Source organism: Thunnus maccoyii, chromosome 8 (assembly GCF_910596095.1).
Source record: "Thunnus maccoyii chromosome 8, fThuMac1.1, whole genome shotgun sequence".
NCBI classification, from domain to species: Eukaryota; Metazoa; Chordata; class Actinopteri; order Scombriformes; family Scombridae; genus Thunnus; species Thunnus maccoyii.
In genome coordinates, this window is record NC_056540.1 from 21,324,931 (window position 1) to 21,348,062 (window position 23,132).

Genomic DNA, 23,132 nt, shown 5'->3' on the forward strand with positions numbered 1-23,132 from the left:
CATATAATGGAACTGCTCCTGTGTCTTTGCCTGCGTGTGTTTTTTGTGCTCTTTGTACATTCGTATGTTGCAAAGCGGAGGCTCTTTGTGTCTGGTTGTCCAGCCGTCTTTCAGTCAGCTTGAGCTAATGTGAAGGTCTGATGATGGAGGAGGAGAAGTGCAGGGCTGAGCCTGCAGAGCAGCTGCAGTCGAGAGGAGATCTTGTAACCGACCCTGGAGCATCTAACCCCACCCTGCCTCCCTGTTAGCCAATCAGAAAGCGGGTGCTGGCCCCGGCTAAATGAGCAATAACATGATTTATGCCCTATTCAGAGTGCATGCTCCATTTACAGTAACAGTGATCCACAGGCTTTGTTCTCTGAAAGCTTCCCTGGCAGAAGGTGGTGGTTTTATGTGGAGGATGAAGTGATATTTTTTTGCCTACATATTATGCCATACAGGGAGGGAAACTTATATGTTTCCTCACTTTGTCTTCGTTTGTTTAGTTCGTGATAGATGCTTCATGTCAGTCCTCTCCTAGGGGAGATGTATTTCACTAGTTGTTTTTCATGTGGCTGAAATTAAATCATCAGGTTTATCATTATTCTTCATTTCACTTATTGAATATTCTATGACGCAACATCTGTAATCCGAGCTTTAATGCTAGAAAAAGGTCCATGACCCTGGCTCTCATGTTTCATCTCTCTCATATGGTATTTAAATGTTGCATAACGAGGAAGACTGATTTAAACCGGACAGCAGATTGTACCCTTGGTGTAACCTCTTTCAAATGTACCCGTACATTGGATTAGGATTTCAAAGAGTTTAAAGCTTCCCTCAGTTTGTGCCTCTCATGCATTAGCATTACATTTCAGTCACACAGCTAAGCAAAAAAAAAAAAACCCCTGAATACCCGGTGATCTTTGAAAAACCCAGAAGGTAATTTAAGGACATTTACTGCTGTTCTGAAGGTGTTTCCAAAATACTTGACAAGACTCTTCAAACCATCTGGATGAAAAATATTCTGTTTATCCCAAGTTGTGTCTTTTTTTTTCCTAATCCAAACAAAGTTAGTAGCTGGAAATCATGAATGCTCTTTCTCAATTTGTCCAATGTGAACCAAAATTCAAAAGATTATCAGCATTTATATTTGTATTTATTGATGGTACTTTCCAATATTTTATATTTTCATTTTGCTCGTGTTTAACAAAAAGAGCAAAGACATTTGTCAGTTTTGGCTCCCTGGATTAGAGAATATAGTCACAATTTGAGAAACGGGTTAAAAATCTTTACTATTTTTTCATACACATAGTTAGAAGAGTCTTAAATGATTCTGGAAATATCTTCATAACAGTCGTAAATGTTGTTGAGTAACCCGTTTTGTTTTCGGGGTTTTCCGTCTGTCCATCCCATTCTTGTGAACGTCATATCTCAGGAACGCCTTGAGGGAATTTCTTCAAATTTGGGACAAACGTCCACTTGGACTGAAGGGTAAACTGATCAGATTTTGGTGGTCAAAGGTCAAAGGTCACTGTGACTTCACAAAACACGTTTTTGACCATAACTCAAAAATTCATACACTTATTATGACAAAGTTTCATAGAAATGTCTAATAGGATAAAATGATGAAGTGATGACATTTTATATCCCAAAGATGTTCTGCCAAAACACTTTTCTGGCCGTTATTCAACGCCATAACTCAGGAACAGAAGGGGAGATTGTGACCATATTTCAGATTTGGTCAGATACTGAATTGGTGACACTAATCTTGGGTGCCCACCTTGAAACTGTGAATCTTCGGTACTGGTGGGTTGAAGATGTGTGTGAAACATCCATGTTTTAGTATTTGTAGCTTCTTTGCAGCAACATCTGCATATCTGAAGCTTTGTCTACTGTCATGGCTATAACTTTGTGTTCTACCAGAATCAGCTTTATTGGCCAAACATGTGAATATATACAAGGAAAATACACTTAATACCTTTTTATTAAATTCCTTCAAAGTCCTCACTACAAATATTATGAGTCTGGACTGACATGGATGCAAAATGCAACTTGACTAGTTGGCAGAGACATACAACCATGAGGCAGTATTTCTAGTTATATATTTTTCTGAAAAGGGATCCATGGTTCTTCTGTGACTCTAATGGTACAATAGAGGCACAGACTGGGGCTAGATCTAAGTTGATTACATCTGTAGAAAAGAGCAAACGTCTCAGATTTTGACTCCAGTGAAGTATGAAACCCTCCTAATCAGAGTATTTACCGAATTCGGTAATGGAGTGCTTTTGTGTCTGTATGTGGAATGATAGGAGAGGGTAAGTAGAGCTTGTGAGCCTTTATTTTCAGCAGTGCCCTAGAAACAGGCTGAGTCACAGTCTACAGATGTTTGTATGACAACAGCAAGTGCATAATTCATTTGTAGTATGATTCATGCAAGCCTGTTAACAGCTTACAACGGTTAAGTATTAATAAAGGTTCGGCTTGAAATGTTTAACAAAGGTAAACTGTCATGAGTCACCAGGGCACAATACCAAGAGATGTATTAATCCTCGGTTCAGTGGCTTTTATTGCGCACAAGTTGATTTTAATTCGACGATATCCCGACTTTAGAAGCTTCTCATCTGTGAGCTCGTGTCATCTTATGTTAAGAAGGGAAATCCTGTGGATCAAAGTCTGTAGAAGACACACCCTAGTACATCTCATGCCCGCCCACCCCTAAACCTCACACACACCAAAGTGAACTTCACACTGTGCATGCATAATAAGCAATGGCTAGCTTATCTCTTATATAATTACTGTGTAATTCTTTTATATGTTTAATTTAACTACTGTCCTTAATGACCAGCTAATTGCAGGATGTTCAGCTAATGGGGCTCCCTTTTGTTCAACAATAATACAATTAAACAATAATAATATTTCAAGTTCGATGTAGAGTTAAGTTGAATAAGCAACATATTTTTGTTGTGTGGTTTTGAATTTATGGTCTGCACAAGGTTACAGTGAACTTATCATTCTTATCATACCTTAGATATGATGTAGACTCACTGTGGGCCAATTAGTAACCAATATGACCTGTAATTGTAGAGATAAAATAGCAAAAATACAGAAAAAATCCAATCAGCAAGATTTGATCCAGATTGGATGTATGGATGTCCACCCATAGCCTCAACTCCGACGAGTCAGTGGTGGAAGAAATACTCATATTCTGACTAAGGGTATCAATACCACTATATTTATCAGCAAAATGGAATTAGATTTTGAAATAACTCACTATATAGGAAAAATGGCCTCTGTTAGTGTTGTTAATACTGTATCATAATGTATTATATATAATTTATTGGATTATTATTATTATTGATTCAGTATTGACTCCTAAGCTGAATTTTAAAGTTGTAGAAGGCCGCGGTGGAGCTAATTCTGTCTATTTGTATATACTGTTGGGCGGTTACATTTACACAAAGCATCATACTTTATATTCTTATTATTGGTATTTAGTATATTCTTAATTCATTGATTAATCTTATGATCATTTTCTTGATTCATTGATTTATCGTTTGGTCTATAAAATGTCAGAAAATACTGAAAAAGTGCCAGCATAAAAACTTCAAATCACTTGTTTTGTCTGGCCAACAGTCATAAACCCAAGTACTCAAGTAAATGTACCTTGGATATGTGCTTTACTTGTACAGTACTTCACTAAATGTACTTAGTTACTTTCCACCACTGCGACCAGTCATGAGACACAAAGAGAGCAGCATAAGATTGAGTGAGGAGGAGAGGGAGTGTGTAAGTGGCATGTGAGTGTCGTTTGGCGATCTGATTGATGGCGTCGCTGATGAAAATTTTCCCCTCGTGGACAGAGCGCCTGATTAAGTTGAGGTTTTCTGCCGCCTCTGTGGTGACTGATGAACACACAGCGTCACTCTGCCAGCACCACCCTGCTCCTCAACAGCAAAGGAAATGGTCACATCCAGGAAGGACTTGCAGCCTTGATGGGAAGCGATGATAGAGCGTGTCTCGAATACCTACCAGTCATCATTACGGGAATTACACTTCATCGACAGGCCGGCTCGCCTCAGTCTGAATCCACTGGCTGCTCTCTGCTGTCTCTACGCTAACAAATGGGCCAAACATACTTCACAGGCCTGCTACAGTGGAAATTTCCATTGATTTGATCTCTGCTCCTTGTTTCCATCAGTGTGAAAAAAGGCACTGCAGGAAAACTGCTCAGGCCAGTCCAGCAGGTGTTGTGTGTTGTTGTCAGTGCGCAGGTATGCTGACGTACCTGGTTAATCAGCATAGTGTGACTAAACAGGCGGACTTTGTTCTCTTCCATGTTGTGCAGAGGACTACTCCACTTCATACACTCCTTTCAGTCAAAAAGTGGCAAATCCTCACTTTTTAGAAGCTGGAACCAGCAGATATTTTAAACTTTTGCTTGATTATACTTGAGTGATTAATCATTTAGCAAAATAGTTGCTCATGAGTTTTTCTGTTAATTGCTTCTGCTCTAATTATGATGAATGGGATGAACAGTGCAGTCCAGAAGTATTGGGACAGAGACACATTATTTGTTGTGTTGGCTCAGTATACCGGCACATTTTATTTGTAAGAAAACAATAGCAATAAGGGTAAAGTGCTAATCTGATCAAACAAATCCCAACTCAAGCAGAAGCAGTCACATAGTAATGAAAATATCATCTTGCTGTCGGCAACTCAAAATAATTTATATGTCATACTCATTTATGTAACAGTATATGCAGTGTTCTGGCTGATATATGATACAGATAAGTGGCTGGTGTCCATATGGGATATTATATTCCACACAAATGCACCTTGTAACTGTGTATTGAAAAATGTTTTTCAAGAGCTTAATGTGTAGGGTTGCAACCAATGATTATTTTTCTAATCTTTTCATCATTTTCTGGATGTTTCAACTGATCATTTGGTCAGTAAAATGGCAGGAAAGGGTGAAAAATGTTCATTAGAAATTTCCCAGAGTCCAACGTGATGGAGATTAATTAAATCGTGCTCTATGTATCTCCTGGAATTGTAACATTTCCGGTTTAACAATTGCATGATCGGAAATCAAAATATTACCAATTGAACAGTGAGAAGTGGCTGGAAGTAAAGACGTAGACATTAAAAAGAAATCTATTGATGGGTAAGCTCTATTTGCTGCTGATAAAATGTATTGTTTCCATCTGTGGGATGGATCAATCTCCATATATCATTAAGACCCAGAGAGGAGGTGTGATGTCTTCTTTGTGATATCTGATGTCAAAACCCACAGATATTGAAATTAATCTAATTTTAAGACAAGTGGAAGCTGCAAATTATCACATTTGAGAAGATGGAACCACCAATTTATTGGATTTATACTTGAGACATGACTGTAAGAGTAACTAAACACGCCCCTTGAACATCTTGTTTTCGCTGAACTGCAGTAGGATAACGTCTCGCCTTGCTGCGATAATAAAGAGCTGTACTCTGTAACATGACTCTGTGACATAACTTTTGGATGTTGATACAGGTGCAACAAAACACACAAACGATCACACCCAAGCACACCTAGCTGTGAAACAGGCCTGAAACAACCAGAGAGGGCAGCAAACACTGCTTTTACTCTTTTAAGTGTATATAATTCACTAAATAACAAAATGTCAATGTGTAATGTGAGAGGCGTCGCTCATAGTTATAAGCCTATGGAGGATCACCATGGCTGTACAGTGAGTTTCAGCTCATTGTTTAACCGTCTGGCCTTTAAATACTTTACTGTTTTGGTTCACCCTCACTGTTTTCATAGTGTTGTTTTCAACCACAGCGGGCAGCTTTTTTCTGGGAAAAAGCTCTGAAAATATACTACTTGCCCAGCACCAAACAGCAAACAGACACAATTAGCAACTAGCTAGTGAACATAGAGGAACATTTAGCTGTGAATATTGGACTTACATTCACCAGGTGGACAAAACACGACTCCAAATGAACGATAATGTTGCTTCGTAACTGCTGGATGTGTAAATAAGCAACTGTTTGCAGACACATTTGCTGTATCAACTTAAAAGGGGACAACTTATTTCTGCTTCCCCCAAGCAGCCACGAAATCACCTATTGTAGGTTTTAACGATCTATATCAGTTCAACTCATATTAATTATGTAAAATATCATCTATTTTCAACCACAAGCGCAATATGTAAATAACTGATACATGGTACTTCAATGTTTCAGTCCACACAAAATTTCAGTGATTGATATTTCCTTATAACCTTACTGTATGCCAGCTGTGTGGGCAGGTTTCATACATGACATACAGTATAAAAGTTAGTTAGGCTATGGGACAGTACTTTGAAATCCTGTAGTGCAACATTAGTGTTGCATTATGGATATTTGATCCCAGTCACATGGGAGGGAGATGTGTAGTTTAACTATTAATAACTGCATACAGAAGCCTTTGCTGCTGCTGCTGCTGCTGCTGCTGCTGCTGCTGCTGCTGCTGCTGCTGCTGCTGCTGCTGCTCTGTTCTGTCGCAGCACTTTGCACTGCAGCTCACATCTGTTGTCGCTCTGAGCAGCAGACTTTTTTGGAGGAGCCCTGCTGGCTGTAATCTCAACAGCCTGGCAAACAAGAGTTATGCTAATGTTTCTCCATTCTTCCAGAAGGTGAGGGGAGTCTGGCATCATGTTGTTTATTCACAGCCATGACTTTAACCCGGTCCAGAGAAAGAGCAGCTCTAACGGTTCACGACCTTATGCTCAGGACACCAGTTCAGGATATGTATGGTGTTATCATGTCATTTCTCCTCTGTACTGACTTTTTTTTTGTGAGAGCGCTCTCAAATTTCTGTAAAGGTTTCATTTCTGCAATCATAGTTTGTAGATGTAAGCAAAAAAAAAAGTATTTCTTTATTGAAGAAATCATAAAATATCAGGACACAATAATGTCCACTTGCAGTTTTATTGTATACAATGTTCAAGGTGGAATGAGCATCATTAAATGAAGGGTCATCGTTTTTCATTCATAATCCTTTTGTCCTCTCACAGATGTCCGTACCTGGCTGTCCATCTGTCTCCTGCCATCCCAGTTTTCGCAGTTGTGCTCTTCCTCTTCGTCATTGCCATGTTGCTGAGGACCAGCTTCAGTGACCCGGGGGTGCTGCCGCGGGCCCTCCCAGAGGAAGCTACATTCATCGAGATGGAGATTGGTGAGTTCACAGCAGTGATTCACAGCATAAAATTTTACAGATATTTGTCTTTATTTTCTGTTTTATTTTACTGTCTTGCCCCCTTACTGTCGCCTCCACAATATTCCACTTTAAATCTTTCTCTATAACATTAAATATTCATGACTTAATAGGAAACATCAAAGTTAAGAAATCATCTTTAGGTATTATTTAGGACTGTGTGGGTGTGACTATCAGACGCGACCAAACAACCCACTGAGATTCGGTGATTCAAATAATTGCACCTGGTTACTTGTCACCTTTTTCCCACTGAGCCCCGCCCACCTCAAACCAGTGAGAAGAGCACAGAGGAAAAAAGCAAACAGAAATAACCAAAACTGTTCTAATTTTGCACGCACGTCTTTTTATGTCTGGGTGCTGAGTCGAAAAAATTGTAGATACTTTCTGCTTCTGGAGGACTCACAACGCTGTGAATGAGAGCCCATTTGAACTAGAGGCATTGTACTCTTTCTAAATGTAATAAAGAATATTTTATAAAGGGAGCATTTTACAGTGTTGTAAGTTCTTGGAAAGCAGAAAATGTTCATGTAGGATCCCATCACTCAGAGTGAGAAGCTGATTGAGAAAATGTGTTCCCCTTAACTAGTTTTCCCTGCATGGGACTCAAAAAATTGGGGAGGGCAGGAGGAAAACCAACATAGAATCTTACAACAAACCGCATCAAACTATATCATTGTCCCCCACCTGATGAAATCCGAGGGGTGGGGGGCAATTTTACATGCCAATAAAACAATTTGCTTTCAAAAACAAAAACCCCTGAGTGGTGAGAAGGCTGCTTCTTTAAAGACATTTAGCATATACATAATGTCTCTAAACAAAGAAGTGCTCATTTTAGCTGTGGAGTGGATCAAATGTGTCATTTTACCAACAAAGTGAAATTCAAATTTATAGTACTGTTCTATTGTGACAACAAATTTATGTTCTCATCAAAAACAGATAAGATATCACATGATTTACATGTGTTTCCTATATATTTTCTTAGTATACAGAAATATATAAAGTGGCACAAAGCTTATAATCTGATACAGGTTCAGATCAGTGCTGAATACTAGAAAGATTGAACACTAAAAAGATTCACAGATCTAAAAGTGTAGGTTCACATCAGAAAGTATTAATGCATGTATCAAAAACATTACACACCCTTATCTATATGTATGATATACAAAAATATAGGTCTAGTCTACAATGCTGACATGTTAACACTAGGGGTGTTAACATGAACACAAAACTCACGGTTCGGATCGTATCACGGATTTGAGTCACGGATCAGATCATTATTAGGATCAGTGAAAAAAAAAAAAGGGGGGAGACAAATAAAACTTTATTTTCCATTGATTCTGTAACACACTTAAAGCCAGAAACAGCAAGGAACTTTTGCCCATGGTCTTAAATGAAAACAGCATTTAAGATGTCCAATGTTTAAATAAAATAAAATAAAATATATAAAATATTTAATGGTTAGTTATAAGCAATATGAGGCATGAAACCTTCCTCTTTTAAACAGTGAATGAAACAGCCTCTGTCCACAAACAAACATTCACCGCTAACGTCAGTTAGCAGCTAGATGCTAATAAGCTGCTCAGCTGCAGCACATTAAACAGCAGGTAAACATAACTCAAATGTCACATCGGACCCGTTAGATGCTGGTTTTATCGTTGCTCTTCAAAATCCCTGTTAGTGACATGCTGTCTGTCCATGACTTGTACTTACAGCAGTTTGTTTACTTTGTCTTAAATGAGACATTAAATTTTGCAATTAATCCGCAGTTCATATGCCTGCCGAACCGTGGGGGGCGATCCGTACGGATCAGCTACAATCAGTTACACCACTAGTTAACACTTGTTATTCTTGTTACTTTAAGCTATTACTCGATATACAGCTCAGCTTAAAAACGAACTAAAGAAACTGTCAGAAGCAAGCAGCCAGACCTCCTGCACACTAATCACACAACATCAACAGGTGACTGAACATCCACTCAATTAAAAACGAATGAATGAGTGAGTCCAGACAGCTCACTGTAACTTCAACAAGCAAGCTAACCTTACCCACAACACATAATATGATCTGCTGCATTCTTGTTAAGGAGATAAATTCACACAGCAGCCACACAGAGACATTTAACTAGCAGAGATGAAATTAGCGACCAAAGAGACAGAGAGAGAGAAGCTGTATCTGACTCACGTTATCTGACGTCTTCTTTCTTTCATGGAGATGAAGTATTCATGTCATAACGTCAATTTGTAGCTGTTGGTCATCTTGTTTGTTAGTTAACAGAACTTTGTGGCTGCTGGTTAACCAGTCTGATATCATTAGCAACAATGACAAACAAGCTAACTCTCCTGGTTGTTTCTCCGGTTGCTTCTCTCTCCAGCCTCCCCAGCAGCGTCCTGCTGCTGCTGCGCTGCCCAGTCCAGATAATTTCTCCCGTTAGCTTAACAACAGTCCTTAACAGTCCTTCCATGGATGTATAAAGAGTCCTTCTGGCTGTTACAACAAGCTAACTGTTGCGTTGGCTAACACAAGGCGCTATCTAGTGCTGCTACTCTGCCTTACAGTGGAGAGAATTGAAAATGAAATCTGGAAACTATCATTGGACCAACTCGATGTCAATATTGCATTCTGGTTGTTGATTGGTAAGGGAGGACGTCCTCCCTTGGAGCGTCATTTTACGTGTCATGGCCAATCACAGATTAGCATGAAAAAAAATGAAATACATTGAGTCCAATGTAAGAGATCCCGCCCTGCAGAGGTCAGCAGGCACCCGTCTTCCTCTGTCCCCCACTCCACCTCCACCAATTGCGTCCCTCCCCTTCTTTTATGTTATAGTTTTGGTGCTTTGGTGAAGCCATATCACACTTAAAATTAGTGAAACATTTAAATCCAAGATCCCATCCGTTATGGCTGCAACATTACGTCAGAGAAAAAGTTGACCTAATGTGCATCTTTTTATAAACATTTCTAAGGCTGCAAGTAACAATAATTTTCATTCTCAATTAATCTGGCGATTACTTTCTTGATTAATAGATTATTTGTTTGATTTATAAAACATCAGACAATGTGAAAAATGTCCACCACAATATCCAGAACATTAAATGTCATGTTTTGTCCAATAAACAAAATCTGAACATATTCAATTTACTATCATGTAAGACCCAGAAAAGCAACAAATCGTCACATTTAAGTACCTGTAACCATCAAATCTTTGGCTTAAAAAATTAACGATTCATCGTTTATCAAAATAGTTGCTGATTAATTTTCTTTCGATTCACTAAACATTGCAGCTCTTAACATTTCCCACCAAGCAATTTTACATGAAATATTTTGCCTCTTTATAAACCTTGAGATTTGACCTGCATTTGAACTGTACTAAGGCTACATGAATATGAAGAATGCTTTGTGAGGAAACATTTGTAGAGTTTGTAATTTTCCAGATATGCCAGGAAAAAAAAAAAAATGTTGATAAAAGCAGAAAAGCGTGGCCTCTTCTAATGTGACTGCAGTTCAGCACCACACCTTGAAGTATGCATAGCTATTATTTACAGGCAGTACTGATAATGCCACGAGGCACCAGTCTCTTATCTGCATCCATTCAAATGCTAGGTCAACACGACAAATACAGTATATGTATGTGCTGTTCCATCATAAACATCCAGGTAGTCGTATTCAGCCCAGTTGTCTGTATATGGCCAGACATGTGGATGGCACATAGGTGAAAGTAGCTCAAGTGAAAGTATTTTGTTGGCATAAATACTTCATCATATATGCTAGTTAAGCAGTGAGCAGCCCTGTTGGTTTATTCATGTTCGCTATGTTTTATGTTACTAAAGGGTGAGTCTGCTCATCTGTGGATGTAGAGCTCAGTCTGTAACACTCTTTCATTACAAAGGCTCCTGTTGTCTCATTACCCAAAACAAACTACACGCTGTTTATCAGTAATGACAACAAAGCCTTTCCAAACAAGCCTTTTGTATTTCTCATGTCCACTCCGCAGGCTGTCCAGACTCTCTGTATATCCGGAGAAATAAGCTATTCTGCAATATTTCTGCAACAGCCCTGCCTGCCTCTTCCACTCCCTCCCTGCCTGTGTGGCTGTTCAGTGTTTACTCTTTGTCTCCGTTAAAGATTCACGGTGTCCTTCGGCCAGCACTCGTGCTCTCTCACTCCAGACAACAAGCATGGGTGGAGACTGGTCTCAGCTCATGACAGAGGACGGCTGTAAAAGCCGGGCCGAGGCACTCGGTCCTCTGAGAATGGCAAACTGGCCGCCAGCGCTTCTCTCGTTATGACTGTGACTCATACCGCATGACTCATGACAATAGCTTGGTGGTCTAATGGTTTAACTGCTCTTGTGATGACCCTGATGGGGAATGTAGCTTCTATATTTAGCCCATATTAGGAAATACTATTGGAATAATCACTACTAATGATTATTTTCATTATGGATAAATGTGTTGATTGATCATTTAGTCTATAAAATGTCCCAGACTTGAAGGAAGACTCCTTCAAATAGCTTGTTTTGTCTGACCAACAATCTGAAACCCAACAATGTTTAGTTACAGTGATATAAAATGGAGAAAAGCAGCAAGTCCTCACATTTCAGAAGCTTGAGCCAGCAAATATTTGAAATATTTCCTGTAAATAAATTACTTTAACAATTACCAGATTATCATAGTTGCTGGTGATTAATTTTCTATCAATAGACCAGTTGTCTAATTGTTCCAACATTTTTATTTGATAAAGCAAATTAACTACACATTAATTATATCCATTCAGGTCTGTTAGTATCATTGAGTTTATTTAATGGTCATAAAATAAGCAGGGTTTTGAAATATTTTATAACTATAACCATACAGTATGTATGGCTTTTACACTATAAATTCATCTTTAGCTAAAGCAACAATCTGTGATTTAGATCCTTCCCCAACACAGTTCGAGATGCAGGATTTGAACCCACTATCACTCCCAAACTAATTGATTACACTGTGTTTAATACACAGACTAACTCACTTATTGATGTTTTCTGATGTTAGTGAGTTTTGTTTGCATCAGTAATCTACGTGAAACAGCATTAAAAAAAAGAAGAAAGACTGTTCGCATGATGAAATTTGGCTTTTGGAATTTGATTTTGCAGGTCAAAACATTAATTAAGACTTGGTAGATGGTAAATTTCAGTGTCAAGACGGCCTCTCCTTTTGTTTTGTTGCTGCTCTTTGTCCTGCACCTGTATACAACCAGGGTTTGATATGCACACTATCCATATTTTTTGCTTTATAAACCAGCATAAACAGGCCAAAATTTAAATCTGAATCACTGGAATTATGATCAGATGATAGACATAAAAAAATAGGTCAAGGTCAATCCGTCTCTTCAGTTATGTATGTGTATATATGATACAAATGATAGGAAATGGACCATAGGCTCACCCCAATCTCACACTACTTTTATGTCACACAAACATAAAACAAGCTCTGACCTTGCTTGACACCTAGTCTGCAAAACCTGTCACTGATAGATAGAGCCTAATTTTCTTTTACTGTCCTTTTTTGGTTTCCTTTTTTACACAGCGCCTAACATATGCCAGCAAACCTCCAAACATTCATCACTCAAACACTAAACTGGGTCACGTGACCAAGGGAGTAACATGTACTGCAGCAGCTTAAAGGATGCACTTAGTTGAACAACTTGCATCCTACACTTAAAGCTATTATCCAGCATGTTTTTTAATGTTAGGGTTAAAGATAATAGAGGAGGCAGGTGTGGTTATCTGAGATCCAGAGCTCATTCTCATCTGAGGCAGACATGTTGATAAAGCCGCCACAGCCTCAGTGCTCTGTCCCTTCAGCCTGCTAGCAACTTGTCCCGAGGGAGAATGCTAATACAAGGAGAGGCATCCTCTTGGAATATATAATGCCACCGGCAGACCGAGCTTTCCTACCCGAGGGAGTGGCATCACTTCCTGTGAGTGATGAGTCATTATTTTTATTCTCTGCTGGTTTATCCCAAAAGCTACTAATCCAACATTTTGTAAAATGATAACTGCCAATATTTTGTGCTGTCAGAAAAAAATAAATTTCACCACATTTATCTTTATGGATGGTCTTAATATAAGCTTGTAAATTTACAGCAGAAACTATTTTGTTTTACAGAATGAGAGAGTGAGAAATACGTAATTTAGTTAATGCAGAATCTTCCTCTCCTCATTTCAGAATATTCTTTCCAGCTGAGATAGTTTAATTTCCACAAATATCTTAATTTATCCAGAGAAAGTCGCTCTTTTTCCATCAACTCCACATTCACACCTACTCTGTGCAGCATGTTAATGGAAGATTTCTCTCTTAACAGTTACACTCCTGAGATATTTCAGCCGACAACCTTCTGGTCATTAGCCTGCCTCTCCAACCTCTCAGCTCCTGCTATGCAACATAATTAGAAGCATCTGAATTCCCTAGAAAAGTGAATGTCTCACATAAAAGATGTGAAATACGGTCATTTCAGTGTTACGAAGGTTAGTGGATTCCCTAACAGAGCGAGATATGCTGCATTATAGTGTTCATAATAAAAACCTCAGCAGTGATAACACATAAATACAGCATCATAAATACCATATTGAGCCGATGTTGTCATTCACTGACGTTCTCAAGGTTCAGCTGTTCAGATTTATGCCTTATTTTTTTCTTGTCCTTGTCACCTGAATCTCACATTTCTCACTGCCTGCTTAAGGAAAATATACAGCGGGTGAACACAAATATTGCGAGGACATGTAGAGGCTTGTACTTTTGTGAAACTAATAATGCAAATTCTGTGTGAAGACGGTGTCAAAGACGTGTTAATTTGTGATGTTTGGGGTCATAGTTTGTGGTGTTTGTGTTTTCACAGAGGCTGCCAATGGGAACGTCCCCGCAGGGCAGCGACCCCCACCTCGGATCCGCAACGTTCAGATCAACAACCAGATCGTCAAGCTCAAATATTGTTACACCTGCAAGATCTTCCGGCCGCCTCGCGCGTCTCACTGCAGTATCTGTGACAACTGTGTCGGTAAGTAATCGTCTCTGATTGGCCGTCAGTTCGATCAAAGGCTTTACAGAGTGAGAATAAAGCTCGTTGATATCAGTCTATTTCAGTTTTTCAGGAATAGAAAGGTGAATAATGTTTATATAAGTGAGAAAAATAGCCTGCTGGTGTGATGATTATTACTGAAGCCTCGACCTCAATTTCCTCTCTGCATTCATTTGTCAAAGTGATGAAATTATTTAAAAATCATAACTTTATAAATAAATGTTAGACTAATCAGACGGAGTGCAAAAGCTTTGGAAAACTGAAACAAACTTTATGTGTTGTACTTTGAGGTTTGAAGGCTGTTTGAACTGTGTGTGTGTGATGTGTGTTGTGATGTGTGTGTGTGTGTGTGTAGCTGTGTCATCTCTTCACCCTGCAGAGCTGCAGTCATTTAGCTGCCGCTGATTGAGGAATGCATTTGAAGGGAGCGTAGACTCATAGATGATATGAGAGGAGACAGTGGAGGCTCAGTGAGGGAATAAACGCTCGGTCACTGTGAACACTGGTTTGTCTGTGTCCACCTGCTGTAGAAACACACACACACACACACACACACACACACACACACACACACACACACACATAGTCCAAGCATGACACAGCAGCATGCCTCAGTCCCTCTTTTACTGCAGTCTTATACTTACTTCCTCGACCTAAGTCTTTTATTGTGCTGAAAGTCTCTGACAGAATATGCAGCATAATAAAAAAAAACAAAAAACAGCCAAACCATTTCATAGATTTTATTTGTTTATACCCGGAGACATTTGTGGTTAATATATTATGAGATGTCAGACGCACACAGTAGTCTGGACAGAGACACTTTTTTAAAATTTGTGTTGTTCTCCAGCACTTTTGGATTTTAAACAAAATAGTGACTATGAGGGTAAAGTGCTAATTTTCAGATTTAATTTGAGGGTGCTGATATAAATATTGGGTAGTGGTTGAAGTGTTCATATCCTTAACTTACTTTTCTTGTAAACAAAGTTTCTTTTTACATTCAGAGTTTCTCACCGAACTGTATGTGTGTTTCCTTTGTGCTCTAACAAACATGTTGGACACATTTCCTTCCTTATAAAACACTTGCAAAGCTGATTTATTTTTTTTTTAATTAAAAGTTTAAAACCTGCATTGTTTACATCCATGTTTACTTGCTAACATTCGTCTTCTTGCCTGCCTCTGCACAAGGTACTAACAAGAAACTCCAAGTAAAGTCAAGTAAATTTTACTCAAGTAAAAGTCAATGTTTTAGCCGGCTGAGGAGGAGTTAATTCTTGCTATTTTATATACTGTTAAGTTATATGATTACATTTAAACAATTTTTGTATTTTATGTGATCATTATAGGTTTTTATAATGTTAAGATACAAAGTAACAGGAAACAAGCTGCCAAATAAATGTAGTGTAAATGGTACAATAATTCCTTCTGAAATGCTGTGAAGGTGAAGAAGTAGTAAAAAGTACTCGAGTACAACTACCTCAGAGTTATATTTAATAGAGTACTTGAGTAAATGTAAGGTGTCAGCATGCTTCAAGAGAAGTGCTTGTAAGATGGTCCTTTCACACCTTTCTGATGTCGGAAATTGTTGGTCTGTGTCCGAGAATTTCTGTAACTTTCTGAAACCAACAGTCTGACATTCACACCCACTTCACGCAGTGACTGGCCAGGCGTGCAGAGGTGAGAAAGTAAGCAGGGTTTGAAAGCTATTTTATTTTTCATTCTTTACACAACTATTTCTGGCACTTCTAAGTGCAACACCATGATGCCCTCCAGTAAGGAGTGTCAGATAGTGTGTGCCGTTAACCCTGTATTTAAACGATTATTGCATCTCATCTTGGTTTTTCAGCCCTCTTTTGAGATGTAGTTGGACAAGTCAAGTCAAATCAAGTCACATTTATTTATAAAGCACATTTAAAAACAACACAAGTCGACCAAACTGCTCTACAGAACAAAATCAGGCAATAAAAACAGAATGAAAGGCTAAAAATAAAACAACTACATAACTTAAAGCACAAACCAACAAACATAGTTGAGCCATACAGTAAGAACCCGTTTCAGGTGGGTCCAAACGACATCATATGAACTAGTTCTTATCAAGTGAATTTCTGGTAATTAGTGTTGAAATTAGTTTAAACTATGTCTGAAAACCCCAATTAACCCAATATGGATGTGAACACCCTCAAAGACCCTTAAACCCAAGAGTCAGCAATGAAACCTTGGTTGTCATTTCATGCCAAACCCAAAGTACTGGAATACAGAGTGAAAAGGACAGAAAATGTGCCGCTGCTCTTTAGATTTAAAAATGGTCCATTTATTTTGACCTTATATCTAGAAGGCCCTCCACATCTTGCATTTGTGCCTCGATGTTTACTGTATATTGACGTGAAACTCCATCCAGGGAGTGCTCGCTGCAGAGAAAAGTGTAAAGCAAGATGTTTACCTCTGTTGTTTGTCTGACCCTGCCCTGCTTTCATCTGGCTCTCCTCCAAATGATAGAAGAGGAGAGGCAGAGAGGAAGCGATCGCTATATTTAGACGACAGGTTTACAGAAACTGACGCACAAATCGATGTTTGAGAGAAAATAAGTGAAGCTGATAGTGGCGTATTTTTAACACTCGTTTGATTTCCAAAAGTGTAATGTCAACTTACTGAGAAAGTTGGTGTGCAGCCTGCCGTACATTTTACATATTATCACGATCCTGACCTTTTTTTTGTCTTTTACTCAGATCGTTTTGATCACCACTGTCCATGGGTGGGCAACTGTGTGGGCAAGAGGAACTACCGATACTTCTACCTGTTCACCCTGTCTCTCTCCCTGCTCACCATCTATATCTTCACCTTTGACATCGTCCACGTGGTCATGCGTGAGTATCCTGTGGAGTCAGATTGGAGAATGCTGAAAGAATGTGACAAAACAGGAAGGACGGCCTCTGACACAAGCTCACTAGCAGCCAAACATAATATATGCAAACACATGCACATGTGCTTGGAAATATGACCTAATTCAGGCCAGGCGCTTCCTGGAGCGTGACACGACACGCAACGGCAACTGACAGCTTGACATGATTCCTCTTTCATGTACGTCCTCCTGCATCCTTGTTCTGCCCTACGCAGACGGCAAGAGGAAAGAGAGACGAGGAAACCCGCGTGTTTCTAGTCAGGATAATTAGCTCTGGGCTTGTTATCTTAATTCTGCTGTAATAAGTCATAATGGAGCATTTTTAGTAGAATAAAAAGACGGAAAGCAGTGGGGATTTTTAGGAAGTCTATCTTCTCTTTTTTAACCTCTCTCTGTGTGGCTCTCTTCACAGGTTCAGTGGATAATGGCTTTTTGAACACTTTGAAGGAAACACCTGGAACATATCCTTTTAACCTCTAACCACAAAACCAGCTGTGTGTGCTACGTTTGCCAGATTTGCCTAGAATAGAAAATCTAAAAAAAAAAACAAGGTCGAAGATACATTTCAACTATGATACCCAAATTGACCGTTCGTCAAACCTTCCCCTGAACGATTGTCCAATCGTAGCTTAGCAACCATAACTAATACATCAGGTCTGTCAGGCTTTGGATTTCATAACATGTTGATGCATGGAGATGTAAGAGAGATACTACAGATGCATTTAAAGAGTTTGGAAGGTGTCTTTTTTTAAAGCCCTTTTTTTTTCAAAAACAAAAACAAAGCAAAAGTGTAAAGAATTAATTCTGTGTGTTTATCTGCTCTAATGTAAACTGCTGTAACTAACTAGCTTAGCCATTAGTTTGTAGGGTTATAGGTTACGTTAAAAAATCCCTGTTCACAACCAGTAGCCTACATTCACTGTGTAGTATTTCCCTGTTATATGGAAGCTAGTTCTGGATGCTATCAGAGTTTTGGCTAACGTTAGCGGCTCCATTCTGATCATTATTGGAGTTTAGGAAGCTTGCTTACTCTTTTTAAAGAAAAAAGACAAACTTTGGTACATTTGGTTCTTTTTTCGGACTATCACTGCTTCGATCATGTTATGTAATTGTCCGCCATTTTGTCGTCACCTGCTGTCTACTGTTTGTTCAGTGACTGTGTGTCAGGCAGAAAACATATGTTGCTGTTTTCTTAACTGGAGTTCACTGTGCTGGAGGTGTTGGTGTGTTTCTTCACCTTGTGGTCAGTGGTGGGTTTGACCGGCTTCCACACCTACCTGATCTCTCTCAACCAGACCACCAATGAGGACGTGAGTTCACCTTACTGCATATTCAATTAAACTTGTTCTGTGTCGATTAATCCATTCAAACTGCACATAACTACAGATTCACGGTGTCATCACGTTTACAGTTTGTTTTCTCGGGTATGATTCATACTGCGAGTTGCTTTGCATCTAGTTTGTTTAAGTTTCTGTTTTTACACTAATGAACCATGACTTGTGAAAACATGGACTCACAGGCAACTCATCCATCAGTTTTCTGTGACAGTTTTATCATCAATTTAGTTTATTAAAAGTGACTAAAAATTCTAAAGTAATGCTCCATTTAGATGCACTCACAGGCTTTGTTTGTTCTCAAAAACATTTGAATATATTCAAGTATCAAGTAAGACTTCAAGTGGTCCATATTGAGTTTCTACCTTGACCCCGTCTACACTGGTCATTTCAATTGTCTCATATCTGGATAAAATACAGATGCAATTTAACACACTTTCATCTACTTTTCCTTTACCCTTTTTACACTGATTGCATTAATCCTCGTTTTTCCTTGATTACATGCAAACCAGTGTAGATCCTAATACAGTACGTAAGGTTTGATGGTAAAGCATTTTGTTAACCGTCAAAAACACCAGAAGAATAACTTTAGCAGTTTATTTACAACCACAACTATCTATAAAGAGAGATTTTACAGAGATTTTGGGATTTTAACCCATCTCTTAAGCCTCTTGGTTGCATTTATACTTAGCTTTTTTGTGTTAGCTATCCCAGACACATGATGTGATTCAGTGTAAACAGGGGAAAAAGAGACCAACTGTACATATTCAAGACTTTGTGCACTGCTGATTGGTTCTCACTTTTGCTTTCACCACCAATTTTTACCCAAACTATCTAAACTCAAGAAGTAGATACTTCAGTCTTAATTGAACTAAACAGAACAGGTGTAAATGTACATTTACATTCAGTTAGAGCTAAATGTAGATTAAAAAAACAAAGATAAAAACATAAATAAAACTCTCCAAAGTGCAGATATTTTTCCAGTCTTCACAGATTAAGACTGTTAATTTGAGAGTTTAGATGTGTGTTTAAGGTGAAGGTTTTTGTGAAGACTAAGGGTTAAAAATGAGCTCATAGTGAAGATTAAGTGTAGTTTTAAGAATATGTCAGTAAATGTTGTGATCAGGCAGCCTGGCTTCACGTGGCTGGAAAGATAAACATACATCAGCGGGGTGTAAACACCACCATTTCTAAGAGCACAGAGCTGTTTCCGTGACAACGGCACCACCACATTCAGAGCTGAAGGACAGAGGGCTGGTGAACTGTAGCTTGTTAAACAAGACTGTTATATTGTAAACTAAAGTAAAGCAAATAGGGAAAAAAACTGCCTTGAAGTTAAATAAAAGGAAAATCGAGACTGTGAAAACACAAGCTAGATTGTCTATTTATAACTGCAGTAAGATTTCTTTAGTCTTCCTTTTTTCTGATCAGATCTCATATGAAGTAATAAAAGCAGAAAGTTGACGCTTTTGATGAATCCTTTTTCTTGCAATTCAACCTATTTTTATCCAGTTCAGCCGCACTGAGACCAGAAATCTCGTAACAAGAGAAATGTGGCCAATACAGCAGCAGCAGTTTGAGCCATATGACAAATTGGCTGCTAAATACTTTGAATGCTAAAAACAGCAGTCGGATTCATCTCTGCTCACCAGCAGGCCAACAGTCTGAAGGTTTAAAAATATGCATGAACAGCTGATAGTTTTGTTAAAGTGACGATCAGTGGTCGAATGTAACAAAGTACATTTACTCAAGTACTGTACTTAAGTTCAATTTTGAGGTACTTTACTTGAGTATTTCCATTTGATGCTACTTTATACTTCCATTTCAGAGGGAAATATTGTACCTTCTACTCCACTACATTTATTTAACAGCTTTTCAGATGAAGATTGGACACAATGGATAATATAACAAGCTTTTAAAATACAACACATTGTTAAAGATGAAACCAGTGGTTTGCAACCTTTGTGGCTTTTGACGTCTTATAATAAGCAGTGTGTGTACTCTACTACATTTCAGAGTCATTTTTACACCACTATATTTATTTTACAGCTATAGTTACTAGTCTCTTATATGTAAGACACATGATCAGTTTGTCATATATATGCATTGTTATAGATTAGACTACTCAACAGTATACAATGTTAAAATGAGCTCTACCTATTTATATAAATATACATGTATGATAAATATAACACTCTAAATTGAGCTATTTTGCATAATGAGTAATTTTAATTTTGATACTTAAACTATATTTTGCTGACAATACTTAAATGCTTGTAATTGAGTATTTTTTCATTGTAGTATTGCTACTTTTAACAAAGTAAAAGATCTGAGTACTTCTTCCACCACTAGTAATGATTGAATTGAACTGAAATGGGAACAAAACAGAGCAGCTGGTTTCTGACTCATGACTTGTCAGCTGCATTTAGAAGAAGCTTCTGAGGCTTAATGAGGGAAAAAGAAGTATTGATTGCTGGAGCACATTTACCATTGAGTCATTATTTAATCACAACCATCAGACACACATATTCAGGATGATGTAAAGCAGATGATGGTGATGCAGGTGGATGAATCCACAGAGGGAGTAATTTATATGTCTATGTATACTACCGTTAACAGTGTGTATACTTTATCGGAGGCTTTGTTAACCTACATCTGACTGCAGAGGCTCAGACAAGAAGCAGGAGCAGCGCTGGTGTTGGTGGGAGGTTCTAGATGGCTGAAAGCAAGAGAGTGCACTCATACTTTGTTGTAATGATTAATTTATTATTCCCTCTTTTTTCTTCCTCTGGGATGGCTGGCCTAATTTTTTTCATTTAATCAGTAATGAAGCTCTGCAATGTGCACCTACAGTGTAATGTTGCTATAGGAGTTGAAACAATGGCTGTCAGCCCGGCCGTTTCAATATCTGTGATTGGCCTAATAATAGATGCATTGATACCTGCAGGGGCTGGGCAGACTGCCAAAAACACGGCTGTGGGTGAGAGGAAGAGGAGGGAAAGTGAGAGAGAGATAGAGAGAGAGAGAGGAAGATAGAAACAGTGGAATAAGGACGAACAAGAGAAGGCACCTTGAGTGTTGTAGCTGCTCTGGTCTCCCACAGGATGACACATGCTCTGTCAGTTGTGTCTCCAACCACACAGGCATGCGGTACTGAGGTACCTAATGTGCAGGCTGTTGACCTACATCTGCAGCAACCAAAATAAATCAGTTTTTTTTTTTTTTTTCCTCTTGTGCTCAGTTTTTTTGTTTTTTTTTCAACCTTTGCTAGTTGGTCAGTCAGTACAAAGTCGTGCCGTGGAGCCAAACATTGTTCAAACACACTCAAAATTTCCCAGAGTTTCAAAAGATAAGAAATGAATATGTGGTTGAATTTGTGGGGAATGTGTATAAAATGACCCACGAGGCATCTGGAATATAAACATGCAGCCACAGAAAAATAAGTTTGTATTTGAAAACACTATGTAGCTGGAACAAGCTGTTACAGAATTTATTGTTTATTTATTTAAAGTGGACAGTGCACATTAATCAAATGAGTAAAACACTTAATACATACAGTAGCAGAATTACAACCAAAATAAGAAGTTTAATAAAATGTTTCACAATTCTTTGTCCTTAACAGTGGTGGAAGAAATATTCGGATACTTTACTGAAGTAAAAGTCCTGCATGAAAAATCCTACTGAAGTAAAAGCACATAAGTATTATCAGCAAAATGTAGTTAAAGTGTTGCAGTAAAAGTAGTGGTTTGGTCCCTCTGACTGATATATTATTATATATGACATAATTAGATTATTAATACTGAAGCATCAGTGTTAGAGCAGCATGTTACTGTTGTAGCTGCTGGAGGTGGAGCTAGTTTGAACTACTTTATATACAGTTTACAAGTTTAGTCCAGTGGTTCCCAACCTTGGGGTGGGGCCCCTCCAAAGGGTCACCAGATAAATCTGAAGGGTCGTGAAATGATTAATGTGAGAGGAAAGAAGAAAAAACTTAAGTTTTGATACACAAATCTGTATCAGATTTTTTTCTTTAATCATTGATTTTTAGTGAAATATTGGATCATTTGAACATTTATTGAAATGAAACCATGTGAGAAGTTTAGAGGGAAAAATCACTATTTGGTGGAGCTGTTATCAACTCATAGACATCTGAAATGTGACCCCGACTACACACTGCTTTTTGTAAGACGTCAAAAGCCATAAAGGTTGGAAACCACTGGTTTCATCTTTAGCAATGTGTTGTATTTTAAAAGCTTGTTATATAATCCATTGTGACAAATCTTCATCTGAAAACTAACTAAAGCTGTCAAATATATGTAGTGGAGTTGAAAGTACAATATTTCCCTCAGAAATGCAGTGGAGTAGAAGTATAAAGTAGCATCAAATGGAAATACTCAAGTAAAGTACAAGTAGCTCAATACTGTACTTGAGTAAATGTACTTCATTACTTTCCACCACTGGTTCTAACAATATAACACAATATGTGAAACTGTCAGACAGTGTGGAATAATATTATCTTTTTTCTCCAACCAAGCTGCTTCAGGGAAAAGAAGAATACTGGGTGCTAAGGGGTTAAAATGTTCCTCTGTTATGTGCCAAATAATGCATAGGACTGAGTGACTATATA

At 38.3% G+C, this 23,132-nt stretch overlaps 1 protein-coding gene across 3 annotated transcripts in view; it reads left to right on the forward strand.

The window, feature by feature from the left end:
• zdhhc9 (zinc finger DHHC-type palmitoyltransferase 9) overlaps positions 1-23,132 on the forward strand; it is a 31,428-nt gene that overhangs the window by 4,290 nt on the left and 4,006 nt on the right. For all 3 annotated transcript variants that reach the window (XM_042419133.1, XM_042419134.1, XM_042419135.1), the window contains 5 exons: positions 7,020-7,180; positions 14,096-14,254; positions 16,999-17,136; positions 17,584-17,632; positions 18,379-18,481. In XM_042419133.1, coding sequence (XP_042275067.1) covers positions 7,020-7,180; positions 14,096-14,254; positions 16,999-17,136; positions 17,584-17,632; positions 18,379-18,481 — 610 coding nt within the window. The remainder of the gene's footprint in view (positions 1-7,019; positions 7,181-14,095; positions 14,255-16,998; positions 17,137-17,583; positions 17,633-18,378; positions 18,482-23,132) is intronic.